Source organism: Marmota marmota, unplaced genomic scaffold, assembly GCF_001458135.2.
Source record: "Marmota marmota marmota unplaced genomic scaffold, marMar, whole genome shotgun sequence".
NCBI lineage: Eukaryota > Metazoa > Chordata > Mammalia > Rodentia > Sciuridae > Marmota > Marmota marmota.
The window spans coordinates 21301705-21321597 of NW_025999869.1; the positions used below are offsets into that span (position 1 = coordinate 21301705).

Below are 19893 nucleotides of genomic sequence, written 5' to 3' on the forward strand. Positions count from 1 at the left end.
GCCAACAATAGATGGAGGCTAGCGCTGCGTCAGTCTCACCCCTTTTTTTTCAAACGTGGCAGGCGGCCCAAGATCCTCGCTCGCCGGAAGAAGGCGGCACCGAAGGCTGACTGCCGGCCTCTCCCAGCCCTCTGGGCGGGAGGGGCGTGGTTTAGCCCGAGCCCAGCCCAGAGGGCGGAGCCTACCCCGCAGTCGGGCCGGGGAAGGGAGGGGTCTAAATCGANACGCAGTCGCTGCCGATTCAGTCATGCCGGTAAGTGGCCGCGCACCTCCCGCGGTCCTCGGCCTGCGCCTCGGTGCCCCGCCACTTGACCAGATGTTGCTTTTAAGGGACTCAAGCCGAGACGGGAGCTACTATTGTCCCACTGCTTACCCCTCCCCACTCACCCTTTGGCTTTTGCGACCCTCCAGAAAATAGGATCCGAAGGAAGTTTAGAAGCCAGGCTTCGCGAAGACTCCAGGACTTACCAGCCCAAACCTTCCCTGCATATGTGGGGAAACAGACCCGGAGAGTGGGCAGAGAGCCGGAACGGGGACCTAGTTTCTGCGCCTTCCCCCTGGGGATCCCTTGCTATTGGAGCTGAACCGATAGAGCGGTGGGGTGGCGCTGAGCAAATGGGTGGCCCCGGCTGTTTCCTCCTGGACAGCGCTGTTTTTCAGAGGTTCATGTTTTCTTCTCTTCCCCTGCCCTTTCCGGCCTACTTCCAGGTCATTAAATGAACAGGGTAACACTAAATGAAGAGGGTGTTTTTTACAAAAAGAAAAAAAAAGCCCAGTAACTTGTTTAAGCTCCTGGCAGGAGTTAGGTAGAACCATGCTTTAAGTCCCTTATCTCAGGCTCCCCTTCTCTCCTGGCCATACCACACCGCCTGGAAAATGCTGGGCAAAAGCTGTCATATTGGCTTGGATCCCAGCTGCATTCCTGAGATGCTGGTTGGAGTAATGAAGTGTTTAGCAATTTCCTCCAGGGTGCTAAGTTCATAAGTCTGTGACACGAAGGTACCCGGAGATATCCCACAGTTGTCCCGTGTCTTAGCAGCCTATCTTTTGGGAGTTGACAGGTGAGCCTGAGGTTGCTGAGCAAAGTCTTAAACATATCAGGTATCATTTGGTGTTCCCAGTTACCTTGAGACAAATCCTTACAAAATTTACACAAAGTATGGACAAAGAAGCTGATAGAATGAGCCTTACCAGTTTGGCAAGTCCTCCTGTGGCCCAGTTAGAGGAGAGCCTTAATCACCCATGAACTGAAAGAGCAGAGGCCCCAGGGTTTTTGTGGAGGCTAGCAGTGAGGGAAAGGTGGGTTGAGGAAAACTGTATTTTGTTTCCACTTCTGGGGATTTTGAGCAGATGGTTGGACTAAGGAGGGCACTTGGCACCATATTCCAAGATGAACAACTGAAGGAAGGAGGGGATTAGTCAAGGATGATGTGATACCTGAGAGGGTTCTTAGCAAAAGTTGATAGCACGGGGCCTAGAAAATCTGTGCCCTGGCTTGCCAACTGAGTGATCTCAAGCAAGTTGCTTCCTCTTTCTATTCCTTGATTTTTTCATTTGTAAAATAGGGGTTAAACTGACTTCACAACTGGGTTTGGTGGTATACCCCAGTAATCCCAGTGTTTTGGGAGTCTGAGGCAGGAGGGTTGTAAGTTCAAGGCCAGCTTTAGCAATTTAGCAAGACCCTCAACAACTTAGCAAGATCCGGTCTCAAAATAAAAAAAAGGACCAGGGGAATATAGCTCATGTCTTGAGTTTAATCCTTGGTGAAAAAAAAAAAAAAGAAAAAGTAAGTTGTGGAATTCTTTAATGGACTCTCAGAACTGGAAGTCCCCTCCTAGAAAAGGAATCTTTTTCACGTATTTAGGACATTTTGTCCTTGAAAACCCTGGTAGTTGGGAGTATACTAATATTTGAGTGCCCACTATACGCCAGGCATTGTTCTGAATACTTTACATGCATGACCTTGTTTATTCCTCACAATAGTCCCTCAAGGCAGGTACTACTATTATCTCTTCTTATAGCTCAGGAAACTGAGGTTGAGCTTAGGCCTGGACTGGTCAGTATCCAAAAGTCAGCTCCTAACTGCTGAGACCCATTTTATTTTTATATTTATTTATTTATTTAAGAGAGAGAAATGTTTTTTAATATTTTTTAGTTTTCGGTGGACACACATCTTTATTATATTTTTATGTGGTGCTGAGGTTCGAACCCAGCACTCCACACATGCCAGGCGAGCGCGCTACCGCTTGAGCCACATCCCCAGCCCAAGACCCATTTTAAATGGGGGTGAAATCTGCCTATCTACAGTTCTACCCAACTCTTATGTAGGTCCAACTTGTCCTGGACCTACATAAGAGTCGTTATACCGGGCTTGGTGGCACATGCATTTAATCCTAACAACTTGGGAGGCTGAGGAAGAAGGATGGCAAGTTCAAGATCAGCTTGGGCAATTTAGGGAGACCCTATCTTGAAAAAACTAAAAAAAGGGCTGGTGTTGCAGCTTAGTGGTGGAATACCCTGGGTTTAATTCCACCACACACACAAAAAAATTACTTTTTCTTGTGTATTAGATGTCAATGACTATGCTATATATTTTATTGTGTTTTCCAGTTAATACTAACAGTAGTCCAATAAGGTCAGTTTTTCTTGTTTGTTTGGTATTGGGAATTGAACCCAGGCCACTGAACTGCATCCCCAGCCTTTTTTGGGGTGGGTATTGGGGATTGAACTCAGGGGCACTCAACCACTGAGCAACATCGCCAGCCCTATTTTGAATTTTATTTAGACAGGGTCTCACTGAGTTGCTTAGCACCTCGCTTTTGCTGAGGCTGGCTTTGAACTTGCGATTCTCCTCTCTCAGCCTCCAGAGCCACTGGAATTATAGGCATGTGCCACCATGCCTGGTGATCCTCAGACTTTTTTAAAGTCGTTTTTTTTTTTTTTATTTTAGAGACAAGGTCTTACTAAACTGGCTTTGAACTTGTGATCCTCTGCATCAGCCTCCTGAGTCACTGGGATTAGAGGCATGTACATGCCACAATGCTTGACTGAATTTACTTACTTTTTATTTTTATTTATTTTTTGGTATCAAGTATTGAACCCAGGGGCGCATAACTACTGAGGCACATCCCCAGCCATTTTTTTATTTTTTATTTTGAGACAAAGTCTCACTAAGTAGCTAAGGGCATAGCTAAATTGCTGAGGCTGGCTTTGAACTTGCAATCCTCCTGCCTCAGCCTCCCAAACTGCTGATATTACAGGCATGCACACTGTGCCTAGAGAATTTATTTACTTTTTAAAGGACCTGTTTTGTAAGTGACAAGGCAAAAGGCCCTGAAAAGTTGGAACTGCCCAGAGTCAAGCATCTGCTGGTGCAGTGGGTCCTTGACATTTTCCTATAAAGAATGGATTATTTGCCAAGCTTGGTTGTAATCTCAGTGGTTTGGAGGCTGAGTCAGGAGGATCAAGAGTTCAAAGCCAGCCTCAGCAAAAGTGAGGCACTAATTAACTCAGTGAGACCCTATCTCTAAATAAAAATACAAAACAGGGATGGGGATGTGGCTCAGTGGTCAAGTGCCCCTGAGTTCAATCTCTGGTGCAAAAAAAAAAAAGAATGGATTACTCTATCCATTAAGCCGACTTTCTGTTACCCTCAAATTTAGTTTTGCAATTCAAGGGTGGAACAGTAGAGCACTGAACTGTAATGCTTGCTGTCCAGAAGCAAGCCAAAAGCCACTTCTGACCTTTGCTTTCTGACCTTTGAAAGGAAACCTGCTCCCTGTGGTCAGCAGCAGAAAGCTTCAGATATCTGGTGACTTTAGATCATAGGGCAACAGAAAATTGTGCTTTTTAACAATGTGTTCCCATTTTAGAGATTTGAGGTGGGTGGCGGTGCACTTTGCTTTTCTAGAACCAACAAAATTTCCCTGGGTTCATATCCTGACCTCAATGATTATTTACCCAAGACTGGGCACCTTAGTGAAACCTTGGAAACTTGACTTTCCTCTTGAGTAAAATTATTTGAATAGCTCCCTTTCAGGCTAGAAAGATACTGTATAAAGAGAATTGACATATAGTAGGCATTCAAGAGATTTAGCTCTTATATTAATCTTGGAAATTCTTAAAAGCTTGAGCTCAGTATACAGCTGCAAACCACGGATGATTTTTGATTCTCTTGGTTATACTGGATCAAGACTCAGCAAACCTTTTCTTAAAGGGCTAGCTAGTATGTACTTTAGGCTTTACAAACAATATGATCTCTGTTACAGTGACTAAACTCTTGCTGTTCTAGTGCAAAACTAAACAAACAAGTTTGGCTGTGTTCCACAAAAACTTTTATTTGTAAAACCAAATCACAAGCAGGTTGCCTATCCATGTTCTTGAGCATCATTCAGACTGTAATATGGATAGTGACCTGGGTGTCTTATTAAAATGAGGACTTTGATTTAGGAGGTCTGGTGTGGGACATAAGAGTCTGCATTTCTGACAAGCTTTCAGATGATGCTGATCCTGTTGGTCTTGAGGACCATACTTTAAACATAAGATTTTGGAATATCCATTATAACCTTTCCAGAACTTGTTGTTGAATAGTCGTGAAACAAACTGAAGGAATCAGAATATGTTTAACTAGAAGAAGAGAAAAACTGACCATTTTCTTTAAAGTAGGTTCCATAGCTTTGGCCTCAGTGAGGGGTAGTGGTGTACTGGTCATGAAGGTAAAAGAATCCAGTTCTGGAAAATCAAGCTGCTTAACTCTTGGAGTCAGTATCCTCCGTGGACCGTGAGGATGATCTAGATGCAAATATGTTTAGAGACTTTTCCAATTTCCTCAGGTGGGGAGTTTTGCCTCCATGTCTATCCCCAGAAGGTTAATAATGGAGAGTCCCACCCCAGATCTACCCAGCCAGTTGAGGCAGGTGCCTGCAGAGGTATACTTTCCACAAGTTCCCCAAGTGATTCTTACTTTGAAGTTGAGAAAATTGAGTGGGCTAATACCCTTTTGGTATAGAAAAGAGAACTGGAGCCATGTGGGGCAGGGATTGCAGGATATATTGCTATATTCAGAATTCCAATTGAGTTACAAATTGAGCATCCCCAAAGGTGTGGTGGCCCATGCATGTAATCCTAGTGACTCTGAAGGCTGAGATACAAGGATTGCAAGTTTGAGGCCAGCTTCAGCTACTTAATGTGGCCCTAAACAATTTAGTGAGACCCTGTCTCATAATAAAAAATTAAAAGAGCTGGGGATGTAACTGAGTGGTAAAGGTTCAACCCCCAATACCAAAACAAAACAAAACAACCAAAAAACCAAGTTGAGCAAACCTTGTCAGAAAATCTGAAGTCCAAAATGCTCCAAAACCCAAAATTTTTGAGTGATGATATGCCACAAGTGGAAAATTCCACACCTGAGTTTATGTGTAGGTCACAGTCATAACACAGTCTAAAAATATTGCATAAGATTATATTCAGCCGGGCTAGGGATGTGGCTCAAGTGGTAGCGCGCTCACCTGGCATGCGTGTGCCCGGGTTCGATCCCCAGCACCACATACAAACAAAGATGTTGTGTCTGCTGAGAACTAAAAAATAAATATTAAAAAAATTCTCTCTCTTTAAAAAAAAAGAAAGATTATATTCAGCCTATGTGTACAAAATATAATGACATATAAATAGATTGTGTTTAGACTTGTGTTCATCCCCAAGATATCTCATTATATGTATGCAAATATTCCAGAATCTGAAAAAAATCAGAAATCTAAAACACTTTGGGTCCCAAGCATTTCAGATACTTGACCTGTAGTAGATTTGAAATATTTTGATATGCGTCATGAAAAAGGTAAACGCTGGTTTTGTTTATTTGTTTGCTAAGCTGGAGATCCAACCCAGGGCCTTGAGTATGCTATGTAAGTGTTTTACCACTGAGCTACATCCCAACCCTAGACATTGTTTTATTTTGGTGCTGGAGATTGAACCCAGGGGCACTTAACCATTGAGGCACATCCCCAGCCTGTTTTTTTATTTTTTTATTCTGAGTCAGGGACTTGCTAAGTTGCTTAGGGCCTCACTAAATTGCTGAGGCTGGCTTTATTTATTTATTTTTTTTAAACATCTTTATTTATTTTTATGTGGTGCTGAGGATCGAACCCAGCACCCCACACATGCCAGGGGAGCGCACTACCGCTTGAGCCACATCCCCAGCCCCTGAGGCTGGCTTTAAACTTTAGATCTTCCTGCCTCAGTCTCCTGAGCCACTGACATTATAGGCACACGCCACCGTGACCAACCTAGATGATGTTTTTTGAAGGGAAAGAGAAGAAAGAAATGGAAGGAATTATTTATAATAATTTAATAATTAACATTTTTTAAATAAAGGAACCCAGTACTGGGCTCTAATCTCTAGATTACTAATGGATTAGTTACCTACTGCTCTTTATTATTTATCCCCAAACATGTTTTGGGTAGTTACGTGGTTTTAAGAGTCAGGAATCTGGGAGCAGCTTAGCTGAGTGGTTCAAGTGCAAGGTCTCTAATGAAAGTGCATTGAAGATGTTGTCTGAGGCAGCAGTCATCTGAAGGCTCGACTGGTGCTGAAGAATCTACTTCCAGGATGGTGCACTCACTTTGTAGCTAGAGGATTCAGTTTCTCACCTTGTAGACCTCTATTTGCTTGAGTGCCCTTATAATGTGACAACTAGCTTTTTCTAGAATGAGCAATCCCAGAAACAGCAGGGCAGAAGCTACAGTGTCTTTTTATGGCATTGTGATAGGCTCAGAAGTCATATAATATTGCTTCAGCCATATTCTATTTGACACACAGTCCAACCCAAGATGTTGTGAAATGGGACTGCTCAAGGGGATAAATACCAGGAGTCAGAGAAGATTGAGGCCATGTTGGATGTTAGCTACCATGATTAAAATCCTCTGTTCATCCCATGCACTTACCTGGAGAGAACTGTTATCTATCTGTGTTTGGAAACCAAGCCATAGAGGAGTTAGGTAACTTACTTTTGGCCATAGAACTAGAAGTATCAAAGCTAGTATCTGAAGCCAGAACTGTCTGATTCCAGATGTTCTCATTTCTAGAGATTTTAAAGTAAGTGTTGGTATAAATAATACTTATCCGAAAGCAAAGGACCCAGAAGTTGTCAACCAGCCATGTCAGTCATCCATTTACTCAACAAAATGCATTAAGCACCTGCTCTGTGCCAGGTACTGTTTCAGATATTGTGATTGCAACAGTGTGAACAAAACCCCTATCTCCTGAGAACCTGCCTTTCGACATTGATCACCACCTATCAGTATCACCTGGAATGCTCACTAGACATAACAGATGTCCCAGCCCAGGCCTTCTGATTAGAACCTGTGGTTCTTGTAAACTTCCAGTTGACTCAAATACAGAAAACAATTTTCTGTGGCATAAATGGGCCCATTACTGAGTACGGGGGCACATTCATGCCAGAGTTCTTGATGATCTGAGACAAAGTCCACAGCTAATTAATTGAAGGTAGAACTGTGAAAAAAAATTTTTTTTTTTTTTAAAACTAGCTTTCCAGGTGATCCTATTCATGTGTACCAGACCCTGCTAGAGGATTTATGGGGACTATTTCATTTAGTACAACCTGTGACATGTAGAAACCCTTATTCCACTTTACAGTTGGAGAGACTGGGCCTCAGAAACTGGTTCCCAAGGAGCCCCATACCACCCAGGCCTTGCCCAACCTCTGCACTCTGTTGGGCCCTGAGTAGCCTGCCTGCTGTTGCAGAGTGTAGGTCCCTGCAGGGCTTGACTCATTGTCCCCCTTTGTTTCAGAAGCACGAGTTCTCTGTGGACATGACCTGTGAAGGATGCGCTGAAGCTGTCTCCCGAGTCCTCAACAAGCTGGGCGGTGAGTGAGTCGCCGAGAATTGAGGGTGGGATGGAGGGACACAACTGAGGTCATGTTTGGATGCACATTGAGCAGGAGAGGCTTTAGTTTAAGCTGATGATAACAGTAAAACAAAATATATTGGGTACTTTTCATTTACTGAGTACTTCACTTAATGGCTTCTGTGGATCTCATCATTGAATCCTTTCTACAGCCATTTCCTGTAACTTTTTTGATTTGAAGTAGGAGGGAACTGAAGTTCAGAGAAGTTCAGTAACTTGGCTGGAATCAGAGACAGTGTCAGAGCTGGGATTTTGCCCCACAGTCCAGCTCTAGAGCCCTGGCATTGCTGGTTAATATGTTGGTGATCTCCATTGTGACAAGTTTTGCTGTATGACACATTTCAGTGTCATTTTCCATTAAGACTTTTAAAATGGTAACAAGTTTAGAAATTAATTTTGAACCTGTCATGTATAGAACTCTTAATGTATCTCCTTTGGACATGCTTAGAAAATCATTATTCTCCTTTAGCACCCCACTTCACAACTGGGGAAACTGAGGTCCAGAGAAGATTGAGAGCTGGCCCTAAGGTTCAATGAGGCAGTGACCAAGTTGCCATCAGAGGTCTGGTAATCTCGGGCTCAGCCAGTCTTCTAAGATTTTCTTTTTTCATCTTAATTAACTAATTTGTTGATTTATCTATCTATTTTGCAGTACTGGAATTGAACCCAGGGCTGCTCTACCACTGAGCTGCATCTCCAACCCCCTTCCTCCTTTTTTGAGATAGGATCTCACTATGTTGCCAAAGCAATTGAACTTGCAATTCTCCTACCTTAGCCTCTTAGTAGCTGAAATTATAAGTGTATACCACAGTGCCAGGCTAGAATTTTATTTTTTAAAACCCTAAATAATGATAATATTCAATTTTCCAGTTGCTTCCACGTGGATGTGATCTCATTAGCAGTCCTCTGAGTTGTACTTTCCTTCAGTGGAATGGGGGTGTTGATACCAGTGCCAGGAGGGGAAGTGACTTGCCCAGAGGTCCCAGAGCAAGTTAGTGGCTGGCTTCAAGCTCTGTAACCTGGGATCCTAATCTGAAAAAATCCAAAACAGTGAAAAGAACTTGGCTGGGGATTTGCCACATGACTATTAGCTCTTCTCCCTGGGGCCTGGGTGTCCCTGCTGTATTATGGAACTCCCCCCTTTTGTTTAATTTAAATAACAAGTATGTGGCTTAGGGACTGTGCCTGTTTTAGGTTGTCCAATACTACATATGGTCCTTACCCGTCATTGGATGGTCTGACCTCAAATCGTCAGCCTCCTGTCTTAGGTTGGAACCATTGTAATTGGATCTTACCCGTCTTTGACTAGCGGCCCAACACACTCAGCCACACTTGTGGATAACGACCATAGTGGTTTTTACACAAACACCATAAATAATCTGCTACAAGCAGAAGGAGAGGATACAAAATGCCACCAAGCCAATTGATGGCTCCAAGTAAGAAGCCCTTGGAAAAATCGTACCACAGATGACACTATCAGCAAAGATACCCTGGTACTACCACAATTCGTTGCATCACCAGATAGTTCACAATGCATGTAAGTGACACATAGTCCAGGTAAATCACAGTCCAAGTAAGTTCAAAGCCACCACCGGCTGGAAAGTCCCCGCTCGCACTCGCGGCCCCACTTCACGCAACCTCCAGTAATGAAAAGTATTTAGTAGTAGCCTTTTGCTGCAATTTTTTTCCTGATAGTCCTTCCTCCTCTGAACCTTCTTCCTCTTTCTGACTAGAGTTCCTGGGCTTTTGTCAACGTATGCCCTAACTGTTCTTGGTTCCACTGGGGTGCCTCCTTCCCTTAGAATTTACTTAACACCCCTTCCATGTTTTTGTAACAAAGACAATACAACACACCAAGACAAAACAAGGTAAAAACATACTGTATCGATCCTCTCCATTTTCTCGAAATGGCCATTCTTCTTCTCGCCTTATCTGCTTAGGGACAGCAGATTTGCTCCCGTCCTATCTAGGGACGGGCAGCTTTTCCTTGTCACTTACCCCGAGCGTCCCGGGGCTCCCACCATCTGCCGCAGCCTGGCTGGGCAAAATAACCNGCACAAAGCTCCTAGCATTGCGGCAGTCTGGCTGGGCGAAATAACGGGGGCGAGTGACAAGGAACTTGTGAAGGTTGATACAGGGGGAGCCGCTTTATTGTCGGACAGCAGAGGTATTTATACCTAAATCATTATACACAGCTTGTTTCAATTAACATCATCCAGATACATCAATCAGCCATCAAGGAATCCTCATCATCTTAATTACACACAGCTTAACTCAATTTACATAAACTAGATACAGCAGTCAGTTATTAAGGAATCTCCATTAATGGCTGGCGTTACTTCACAAACCACTCCCTCTGACAAAATGCCAGGCGCCATCTTGACTTGTTTATGAACCCTAACATGGAACCAGCAGCCTACATCAGTTTTTGCTCTGGGTACTTTAAAAATGAAACTGCAAGCTGGGTGCAATGCTGCACACCTGTAATCCCAGCGATTCCAGACTGAGGCAGAGGATCACAAGTTCAAAGTCAGCCTCAGCAATTTAGCAAGACTCTAAGCAATTTAGCAAGGTCCTGTCTCAAAATAAAAACAATAAAAAGGATGGTGACTTAGCTCAGTGGTTGAACACCCTTGGGTTCAATCCCCACTACCAAATAAAAATGAAACTGTAAGTTGGAGTGGTGGCATATACCAGTAATCCATCAACTTGGGAGGCTGAGGCAGGAGGATCACAAGTTCAAATTCAGCCTATGCAACTTAGTAAGACTCTGTTTCAAAATTTTAAAAAAGGGCTTGGGATGTAGCTCAGGGGTAGAATGCCCTGGGTTTAATTCCCAGTACTGGGGGAAAAATGAAGAAGAAAAAGAAAGAAACTACATGGGATTCCCTCCTATATGCAGCAGCATGCTGTGGAGCAAGTCATGGGAGGGAGCGGGCTTTCTTTCTTGACAGCTCAGAGACATCTGCCCCAGAGCCTTGGCTTCCTGGAACACTGTTTGAAATCCACAGTGTTCATTAATCCCAGGCTTTCCTTCAGCTCTGTGATACCACCAAAATATTTATTCCAAAGATGAGGGGGAGACCATTCTGAACCAAAAAACAAAGATCCAGAGTGTGGCAAGTACACATAGCACTTTTTCCTTCCTGGGCATCCTTTATGTACAGACTTAGATTATGGCTAAACTCTGTACCCTGCCCTTCAGGCCTTTTGACTGATGCCTGAGGATGAGCCCTGGTAGGTTTCTTTCCATCTTTCATTACAATGCTTATAGGATAGCATCTTGAGAAGACTCAAGAGAGTTTTCTGAATTGCTTAGGGCCCTAGAAGAGTAATCCTGGACCTGACAAGTCACAGACTAAAGGCATAGTTGAGGCTGAAAGCGCATCAGGGCTGGTCAATTCCAACCCCTTCATTTACAGATGGGGAAGCTGAGGCCTATAATGGGTGGGACCTGATATGGTCACCAAGCAAGTAAATGGTGATGCCAGGCCTAGAACCTACGAAGCGCATTTCCTGTGCATTTCTTTTGTCAAAATAAGACCTTCTAGGTCCTCCTATGTGCTCTTGGGGCTTTAAAATGGCCCAACCTTTTAGAAGGGTTGTTTTTAATTTTTTTTTGTTATTGGGGGTTAGTGCTGGGATTGAACAAGGAAGAGAATTTATTAACATTCAACACTGCCAATCTATTGACTCACCATTTCTAGTCTCTGAATTCATGGCATGAAAATATTCTCATAAGGTTGCTAAGATATGTTCAGATGGATTTACTATAACAATATTGTGATAGCAGTGAAAAAAGTAGACATAACCTCAGTGTCCTTCAACCAGGGCACTGAGTAGATATACAGAATGTCCACACTATGGAAAGAGTGTGTAGCTGTTTTAAAAAGAAAAAAAAAGAAGAATGAGGAACTGGGGGTATAGCTCAGTGGTAGAGTACATACTTAGCATGCTCAAGGCCTTAGGTTTGAATTCCCAGCACCACATTTTTTTGGTACCAGGGATTGAACTCGGGGTGCTCTACCACTGAACCACGTCCCCACCCCTATTTTGTATTTTATTTAGAGAGACGGTCTCACTGAGTTGTCTAGTGCCTCATTGTTGCTGAGGCTGGCTTTGAACTCGAAATCCTCTCACCTCAGCCTCCCAAGCTGCTGGAATTACAGGTGTGCGCCACCATACCAGCCTCCAGCACCACATTTTAAGCAATTAATTAAAGGTCTGGGGATATAACTCAGTTGGTAGAGTGCTTGCCTTGCATGCACAAGGCCCTGGGTTCGATGCCCAGCACATACACACACAAAAAAAATAATAATAAAAAAATTAGAATGAAGCCAGGTGCAGTGGTGCATGCCTGTAATCCCAGCAGCTCAGGAAGCTGAGGCAAGAGGATCATAAGTTTAAAGCCAGCCTTAGCAACTTAGTGATACCCTGTTTCAAAATAAAAATAAGATAAAAAGAGCAAGGCTTGTAATTCAGTGGCAAGGTGCCCCTGGTACTCCCAAAAAATGGGAAAAAGGAAAGAAAGAAAGAAAGAAAGAATGAATAACTAAATAAATAAAATATCTATATTTACATTTTTTATTTTAAAAAAAAGTCTTAAGCCCTTGTCTAGAGCAGGGATTGAAAAATACAGACTGTGGCTCAAATCTGTCCCCCTTCCTGTTTTGCAGTGGAGAATGTTATTAAATTTTTAAAGTACAGTCAAGTACACAGACAAGAATATGTAAGTCTACATGTGGCCCACAATACCTAAAACATTTATATCTCTGCCCCTGTACAGTAAAGGAGTAAAGGTTTGCCTGTCCCTGGTCTTGAGGAAAGCAAAAGGTGATTTTGAGTAATAATTCAGGAACCTAAAATCTTTCTTGCTGTAACTGGGAGTGTCTTCCTTTCCCCACACCCCGTTTTCTCTTCCTGCAGGGGTTGATTTTAACATTGATCTGCCGAACAAGAAGGTTTGCATTGAATCTGAACACAGCATGGACACTCTGCTGGCGACGCTGAATAAAACCGGAAAGGCTGTTTCCTACATCGGCCCCAAGTAACACAGGCTGACAGTGTGGACTGAAGAGGGCAGGTGAGTAAGGTTCCAGCACTTGTTGAACAGACCTGCTCCTCACACTCTGGTCAGGGGTAATACAAGTTGAACATACCTTATTCAAAATGACTGGTATCAAAATTGTTTCAGAATTCAAAGTTTCCCGGTTTTAGAATATTTGCATAGGCTTTATTTTAGCATTTCTAATCAGAAAAATCTGAGATCCGAAACCTTTTTGAGAATCATGTTGGCACTCAAAAAATTTCCTATTCTGGAGCATTTTGGAACTCAGATTTTCAGATTAGGAATGCTCAACCTATACCTTGGCCTTAGAGCTTGCATGGGGCAGGAGAGCGCCCTGGTTTATTTTTAACCCACTGTCTACTTTCTTTGGAATGGTTCCATATATTTTGTTTTTGTCTAATACAATGTACAAGTTTTGGGGATTCCCCACAGCTCCTTGTGAATAGGCAGATTTCTTTATTAGCACCTTTTTAGGATTTAAGGAGTATATTTCATGGTCACCAGGGTTCAAGTTTGGAGTGCATGACCTTTGCCCAGACTGGTGCAAAAAGAGTAGCTCATCTAAGCTGGATCTTCCCTTTGGTTTTACATAACTCAGGGAGGCAGTAAGTGGCGATGTTGTAGCTCTCTTCACTCTGAAACTGGGGCAGCCTTTGCTCATCAATCTAACATTCCTTCCCATTGTGCCCAGCCAGTCTTAACAGAGTACTCCTGGCTGTCACTGACCATGTAGTGCATTTGATATATGAATAACAGTGGCTCCCTGATATGGTTCAGTGTCCTCACTGTAATTGAGAAAAATGAGCCCTGGAGAAGGAAGTTACTCAACCAGAGCCTTGCAGATGAGTGACAAAGGCAGAAAAGTCCAGTATCCTGAATCAGAGTTCTATAATGACTGTTATGGTAGCATTAACCCTCCAAATAGGTCCAGGGAGAGCTTCTCGGGCAGAGACCAGCTACTATCAACTGACAATTCGTGAGGGCCCCCCTGTGAGTGTAGTCTACTTCCTTCCTAAAGGTGAACATTTGGAACCTAAGGCATGTTCCATTTATATGGTGACCTCACACGCAAGTCAAGAGATTTCAGATGCATCCATTTTCCTTATGTCATTTTTGTCCATGTCCATATAACCCATGTTCAGGAATGAGTACAGGATGAATAGTCAGGAGTCTGACATTCAGATTCCAGCTCTGCCCTCATATTTAACACTGACTTTGGGAACTTTTTTTTTTTCCCCAGTACTAGGGATTGAACCCAGGGGTGCTATATCAGTGAGCTACATACTCAATCCTTTGTATTTTTTATTTTGAGAAAGGGTCTTGCTAAGTTGCTGAGGCTGGCTTTGAGCTTATAATCCTCCTGCCTCCTCAGCTTCCTATGTAGCTGGGATTGCAAGCATGCACCACCACGCCTGGCTGACGTTTTGAACTTTTTATATACTTGACATTGGGTACTACTATCTGTAAAATGGGGCTAAAGCCTCCACCCTGCTTTTCTGCCTTGCAGGTTACTGTGCAGTCCCTCTATGAAGGACTTCTATATAGGAGTAAAACACTAGCAGTTTCCCCATTCTGAGAAACACTGTTCTCACAGTTCCTTCATCCCTAGGCGCTTGTGGGGAGAATGAAGGGGGTGTTCAGGACTCTTCCATGTCTCCCAAAAGCCCTATATCATATTGGGCCTCCAAGTAAGATTGTATTTGCTCTATGTGCTCTGTGACATGAAGAAATGGAGGAAAGGTTGGGGGGAACCTCTTTCTCTTTCTGAGCTGTCTGTATACATGGGGAAGCCCAACACAGACACCTTGGATTGAAAACCTGGCATGGGCATGCAAGCATTTTTGACTAAAAAAGTAGTGCCTGCTGTTTATAAATCATGTGTAGATTAATGTGAGTTTTTCTCATAGTAGCTTTTTTTTAATTGAAGTAAAATTGACATGATATATAATTAACCATTTTAAAGTGTGCCATTCAGTGCATTTTTTTTCTCCTTTTACAATCTACAACCATTTCCTCTATCTAGTTTCAAAACTTTTTATTATTCTAGAAGAACACCCTAGGAATTACACAGTATGTAATTGGGGTCTAGTGTCTATCAACTTGGTGTAATGTTTTCAAGATTCATCCAAGTTGTATCTGTACTTCATTATTTTCTTGCCGAATAATTTTCAATTTTTATTTATTTTAGCTTCTTGTTGTTATAGGAGGCTTCCAACATTTATAAGTAGTGTAAAAAAAGTGAATCCCAAGTACCCATCACCCAGGTCCAACAGTTATCAGATCTCTGCCGTCACTGTTTTATCTGTGCTCCCACCTGTTATTTCAAAGTGAATTCTAATCATCACATAATTTCATCTCTATATAGCTCAGTAACCATGTGTAGTATGGAAAAGCTTCCAAAGATTCAGATGTACAGCCAGGCGCATTGGCGCATTACTGTAATCCCCCAGCGGCTTGGGAGGTTGAGGCAGGAGGATAGTGACGTTCAAAGCCAACCTCAGCAAAAGTGAGGTACTAAGCAACTCAGTGAGACACTGTTAATACAAAACAGGGCTGGGGATGTGGCTCAGTGGTTGAGTGCCCCTGAGTTCAATCCCCAGAACCTACCCCCCACCACCCGCCCCAGAAAGATTCAGATGCACAATATTCAGTAAGAATCACTGAACTGACAGGCTTTACCTCATACACACAAGGGACGTCCATCTTTGACATCAGTTTTAAGAGTCTCTCCAGTGATTGATTTGAGGCCAGATTTGGTAACCACAGAGATAGAATGTTCATTGGTTACAAAGTCACCTAGATTATCTGGTTCTTGGTAGATAATTTGCTTGTGCTTCTGTTTTATTGCCTTTCTATCATAAACCAAAACAGGATAGGAAACTGGGGATCCCAGCAGCCTTGATAGTTCCCCAGAAGAGAGTCAGCAAGGTTAGTGAGTTCTGGCCAATCCAGGTATAACGGACTTGGTGGGTCCAGTGTGCAGGGCTGGATATGGGAATTCTAGATGTGCTCTGCACCCTGGTTTCCCACCTCACCCCCAAATGCTACCTCTTTTTTTTTTTTTTTTACCAGCCCATTCTTTCCCTGTCCAAATGCTACCTCTTAGTGCAACCGTTACTGCTTTTGCAATGTTGCTATGTCCACAGTAGATGGCACCTTTGTTCCACCTAACTTTCAGCTCTCCTAGGACGCTGATGTGGCTTCTACATGGACCTGGGATTTGGCAGTCCTGCTCACTGAAGGAGTTCCTGCAGAGACCCTCACTTGCCCTGCTTCTTCCTGCCTTCCCTGCAATAAAGTCATGCTGCTTTGTTGGAGAAGTTGTCTCTTGCATTGTCTTGATGTTCTTTCTCATGTGCAGTCATTGGTAGGCTTACTTACATGAAGTGTCCAGAGCTTCCTACTAGGAGTCTGGGACCCTGTGGATTCTGATTCTTTGCCATGTGATCTTTAGCAAGTCACTTCCTTTCTCTGGACCTCATTTGTAGAGGAAAGTTGTTGGACTAGGGGCGGGGGCTGTAGCTCAGTGGTAGAGCATTAACCTAGCATGTGTGAGGCACTGGGTTCGATCCTCAGCACCACATTAAAGTAAATAAATAAGTAAATGAAATAAAAGTATTGTGTCCATCTACAACTGAAAAAAAAAAATTTTAAAGATGTTGTACCAGATCAGTGATTTCCTTTCCTTTTTCTTTCTTTCTTTTTAAAAAATACTTTCTTAAATTCCATATTTTGAAAAACTAGTGGACCAAGTAAGTTGCAATTAAGAGATATCAAATGTTAAGGAGTCGGGATAATGGGAAGAGACTGTGGAAACAGGTTGCCTGGGGCAGAGCCCAAGTTTCAGTACCTTCCAGCTGGGCCATTTAACCTTAGTGTCTGCAGGTATAAAATGTGATAATAGCATCTACAGCAAATGATGGCTGTGGGGATTAAACGTGTTTTAGCCAGTTAGAAAACACTAAAAAAAAAAAAAAAAAATTCTCTCTTCACTAGTTTTGCATATTTCATTAATCCAAGATCTGTAGAAAAGACAGAATTCCAGATGTTAAAATGAGATTGCAATAAATCACTGAGTCGATCTTCAAGCAGGAGATGGAAACTTTATTGACCAGCTGGTGGTCCGGATTCACCAGTTGGCAGGCCAAGGGGTAGGCTGTAAGTCTACATCCTTCGACCTCCTCCTGGGGTTTGAATATACCTTTTATAAATCCAAAAACATATTAATTATAAGCGGCTGTTGCTACAATTCAAAACCATAAACAAACAATCGTGAGATCTAAAATCATAAGCAGAAAAGAGAGTGGGCCAAACTTCCCTAATTGAGTACAAGTTACAGAATGGTTACTAACGTCTAGACAATCAATCTCTGATAGGGTACATAAGTCCAAGAAAAATGGGATCCAAAGAGAACACTTTTACATTGTATAAGAATTGCCATTTTGTGTTGCCAAACATGCTATGCTAAGCAACTGTTGATGGGTACAGAGGCGGGGCTTTCCATGGGAGAAGCATTTCTTACATGACCTGGAGTCTCAGGGCAAAATGGAGTCTGTCATTGCCCATGCAGAGTTCTTGTTTCTTTTTGACCCTGAGGATTGAACCCAGGAACACTTTACCACTGAGCTATATCCCCAGTCCTTTTTAAATTTTCAGACAAGGTCTTACTCACTTGCTGATGAATTACTTGTGATCCTCCTGCCTTACTCTCCCAAGGTGCTGGGATTATAACAGTATTTGAACCAGCAGATTTCATACTTTTTCTTCTTATATATGATTATTGAGAAATTCAAAGAGCTTTTGTTTATATGAATAATGTCATATTAGAAATTGAAACAGAAATTTTTAAAACACATGAATACCCAAGCACACATCCTGGTAGCCATCAGAACTAGATGAGGTCTAGGTCAATGCATGTTAGATGCTGGAAAAATGAAGTTGTAAAAGAAAAAAGCATCTCACAAAAATAGTAGGTTTTTACCTATCGAATTTTTACTTGGTATATTTTCTGAAAGGGTCTTGGAGACCACACATGGAAAATCATTGCTTTAACCATTTAGTGGGCACATACTGGGAACCCAATGCTGCTGGACCTGGGATAAGACTCAACTTCACACTGGCCAGCTGTGACCTTGGACTAGTCACCCAATCTCTCCCAGAGGCAGTGTCTTCATTGCACAATACCTACTACCTGTACTTCAGGAAACTTGGTAGGCAGAAATAAGACCTCATTTTCACTCTTGAATTGATATGCTTGCACAATTTGGGGCATGTTGCATAAGTATTAAACAAGTCTCAGACCCATTTCTGCCTTTGTGGTCCCTTGGGGGCACAGGGACTTCACAGCTCTCATGGTGTCTAGGTTTCTTGGCCACCAGATGGCAGTGTTCTTTGAATTTGATCGTCCACCAAGAAGTTTCTGTGGGCTGTGGGAGGACAAACTTGAGGAATTTTTTTCTCCTGAACCCAGGAGACCTGGTTCAGGCTGGCTGGCCCACTGGGGACACCCAAGTCCTGAAACACTGGTGCCTCTTGCACTGTTTTCTAGAGGGTCATTTTTCCCCCCACTCAGCAGCCAGCCTAGCTGGAATCCAAGTGTCCCTTAGTTCTGTTCTTCAAGGCTTCAGAGGGGTTGGGGAAGTGCCTGCATCTGCCAGCAGCTCAGCAGCCGTCCATGGAACCAATGAGAGCCCAGCAGAACCCAGGATTCTGCAGGGGAGGGGGGCAGGGAGCAGATGTGTCTGCAGATCACTCACATCCTCCAGCCCTGGCCAGGCCCACCCCTCCAGGCTTCCCCACTCCTCCCTGCAGCCAGTCTCCCCAGGTGTCCTGCATTACTTGTGCTGCCCCCTGTAAACGGAATGATCTCCCCCAGCTTCCCTGCCACCTCCCACTTTCCTCCCAACCTGCCCGCCCCACATCCGCAAATTCCTTTCCCTCTCCTACACAGCACAGCCTCCGGGAACCCTCTGCACAACTGGAAGTCATTTATGTATCCTCTTGGCCCTCAGCTTGAGTGTTGTGGCAAAGCTTTGTGTCCACGTGTCTTCCTGTCCTCAAGGATCTGGCCAAGCATTCACTCCCTCTTTACACAGAACAGGCACTCGGGGTATTGATTTGATGCATGTGTAATGGCTCTGTTGGGGCCATTATTTGATGTGTCATGCCCTTGGATCTCATTCTAACCTCAGCTGGTCAAAACAAGACAATGGAGTAGGACAGTCCCAGATACCTGCTCAGTAGGTGTCTGTTAATCGTAAGAACACCATCGGAGGCTGTAACCGTCCATTGTTCCTGTGTCTGATGGAGTGTCTTTGTTGACCTACCTATCCACCCTGAGGCCAAAGCCTTGTTCAATATCAGTATCACTCAACTGAAGAGAAGCCACTCTGCCCCTGAGGTGCTGAAGTTGAGCCCTGGGGCTGGACTCTTAGGAGGTTCCCTTCTCCATGGCAGCGGGATCCCCAGAGAAGCTCTGACTGGCCCAGCTCCCTCTTGGTGACACAAGCAAGCCTGACTTGGAAGATGTTATTTTTGGTACTGGGGATTGCTCAATCACTGAGCCACATCCTCAGCCCTTTTTAATAGTTTATTTAGAGACAGGGTCTCACTGAATTGCTAAGTAGCCTCACTAAATGGCTGAAACTGGCTTTGAATTTGTATTTCACTTGCCTTAGCCTCCTGAGCTGCTGGGATTATAGGTGTGTGACACCATGCTGGGTTTCAAGAGTTTTTGTTGTTGTTGTTTATACTGGGAATTGAACCCAGTGGTGCTTTACTGCTGAGCTGCATCCCCAGTCACTTTTATCTTTTTTATTTTGAGACAGGGTCTCCATAAATTGCTGAGGCTGGCTTCCAATTTATAATCCTCCTGAGTCAGCCTCCCAAATTGCTGGGATTA

The 19893-nt window shown here is 43.4% G+C and overlaps 1 protein-coding gene across 2 annotated transcripts; it reads left to right on the forward strand.

Moving 5' to 3' along the window:
- The first annotated feature begins 212 nt into the window (after positions 1-212).
- Atox1 (antioxidant 1 copper chaperone) lies at positions 213-16309 on the forward strand. Of its 2 annotated transcripts, none has more exons than XM_015492703.2 (4): positions 213-253; positions 7808-7883; positions 12851-13007; positions 16180-16309. In XM_015492703.2, the coding sequence occupies exons 1-3, from the start codon at positions 248-250 to the stop codon at positions 12973-12975; spliced, it is 207 nt and encodes a 68-aa protein (XP_015348189.1). In that variant the 5' UTR covers positions 213-247; the 3' UTR covers positions 12976-13007; positions 16180-16309. The 2 variants fall into 2 exon arrangements, with proteins under 2 accessions (XP_015348189.1, XP_048638952.1); XM_048782995.1 differs by having other exon boundaries at positions 220-253; positions 7811-7883.
- The last annotated feature ends 3584 nt before the right edge of the window (positions 16310-19893 follow it).

What these genes read in the sequence shown, in the direction of transcription:
- Atox1 (XM_015492703.2), top strand. An exon ending in AGTCCTCAACAAGCTGGGCG is followed by an intron (nt 7,884 to 12,850) that starts GTGAGTGAGTCG and finishes CTCTTCCTGCAG; the next exon opens with GGGTTGATTTTAACATTGAT.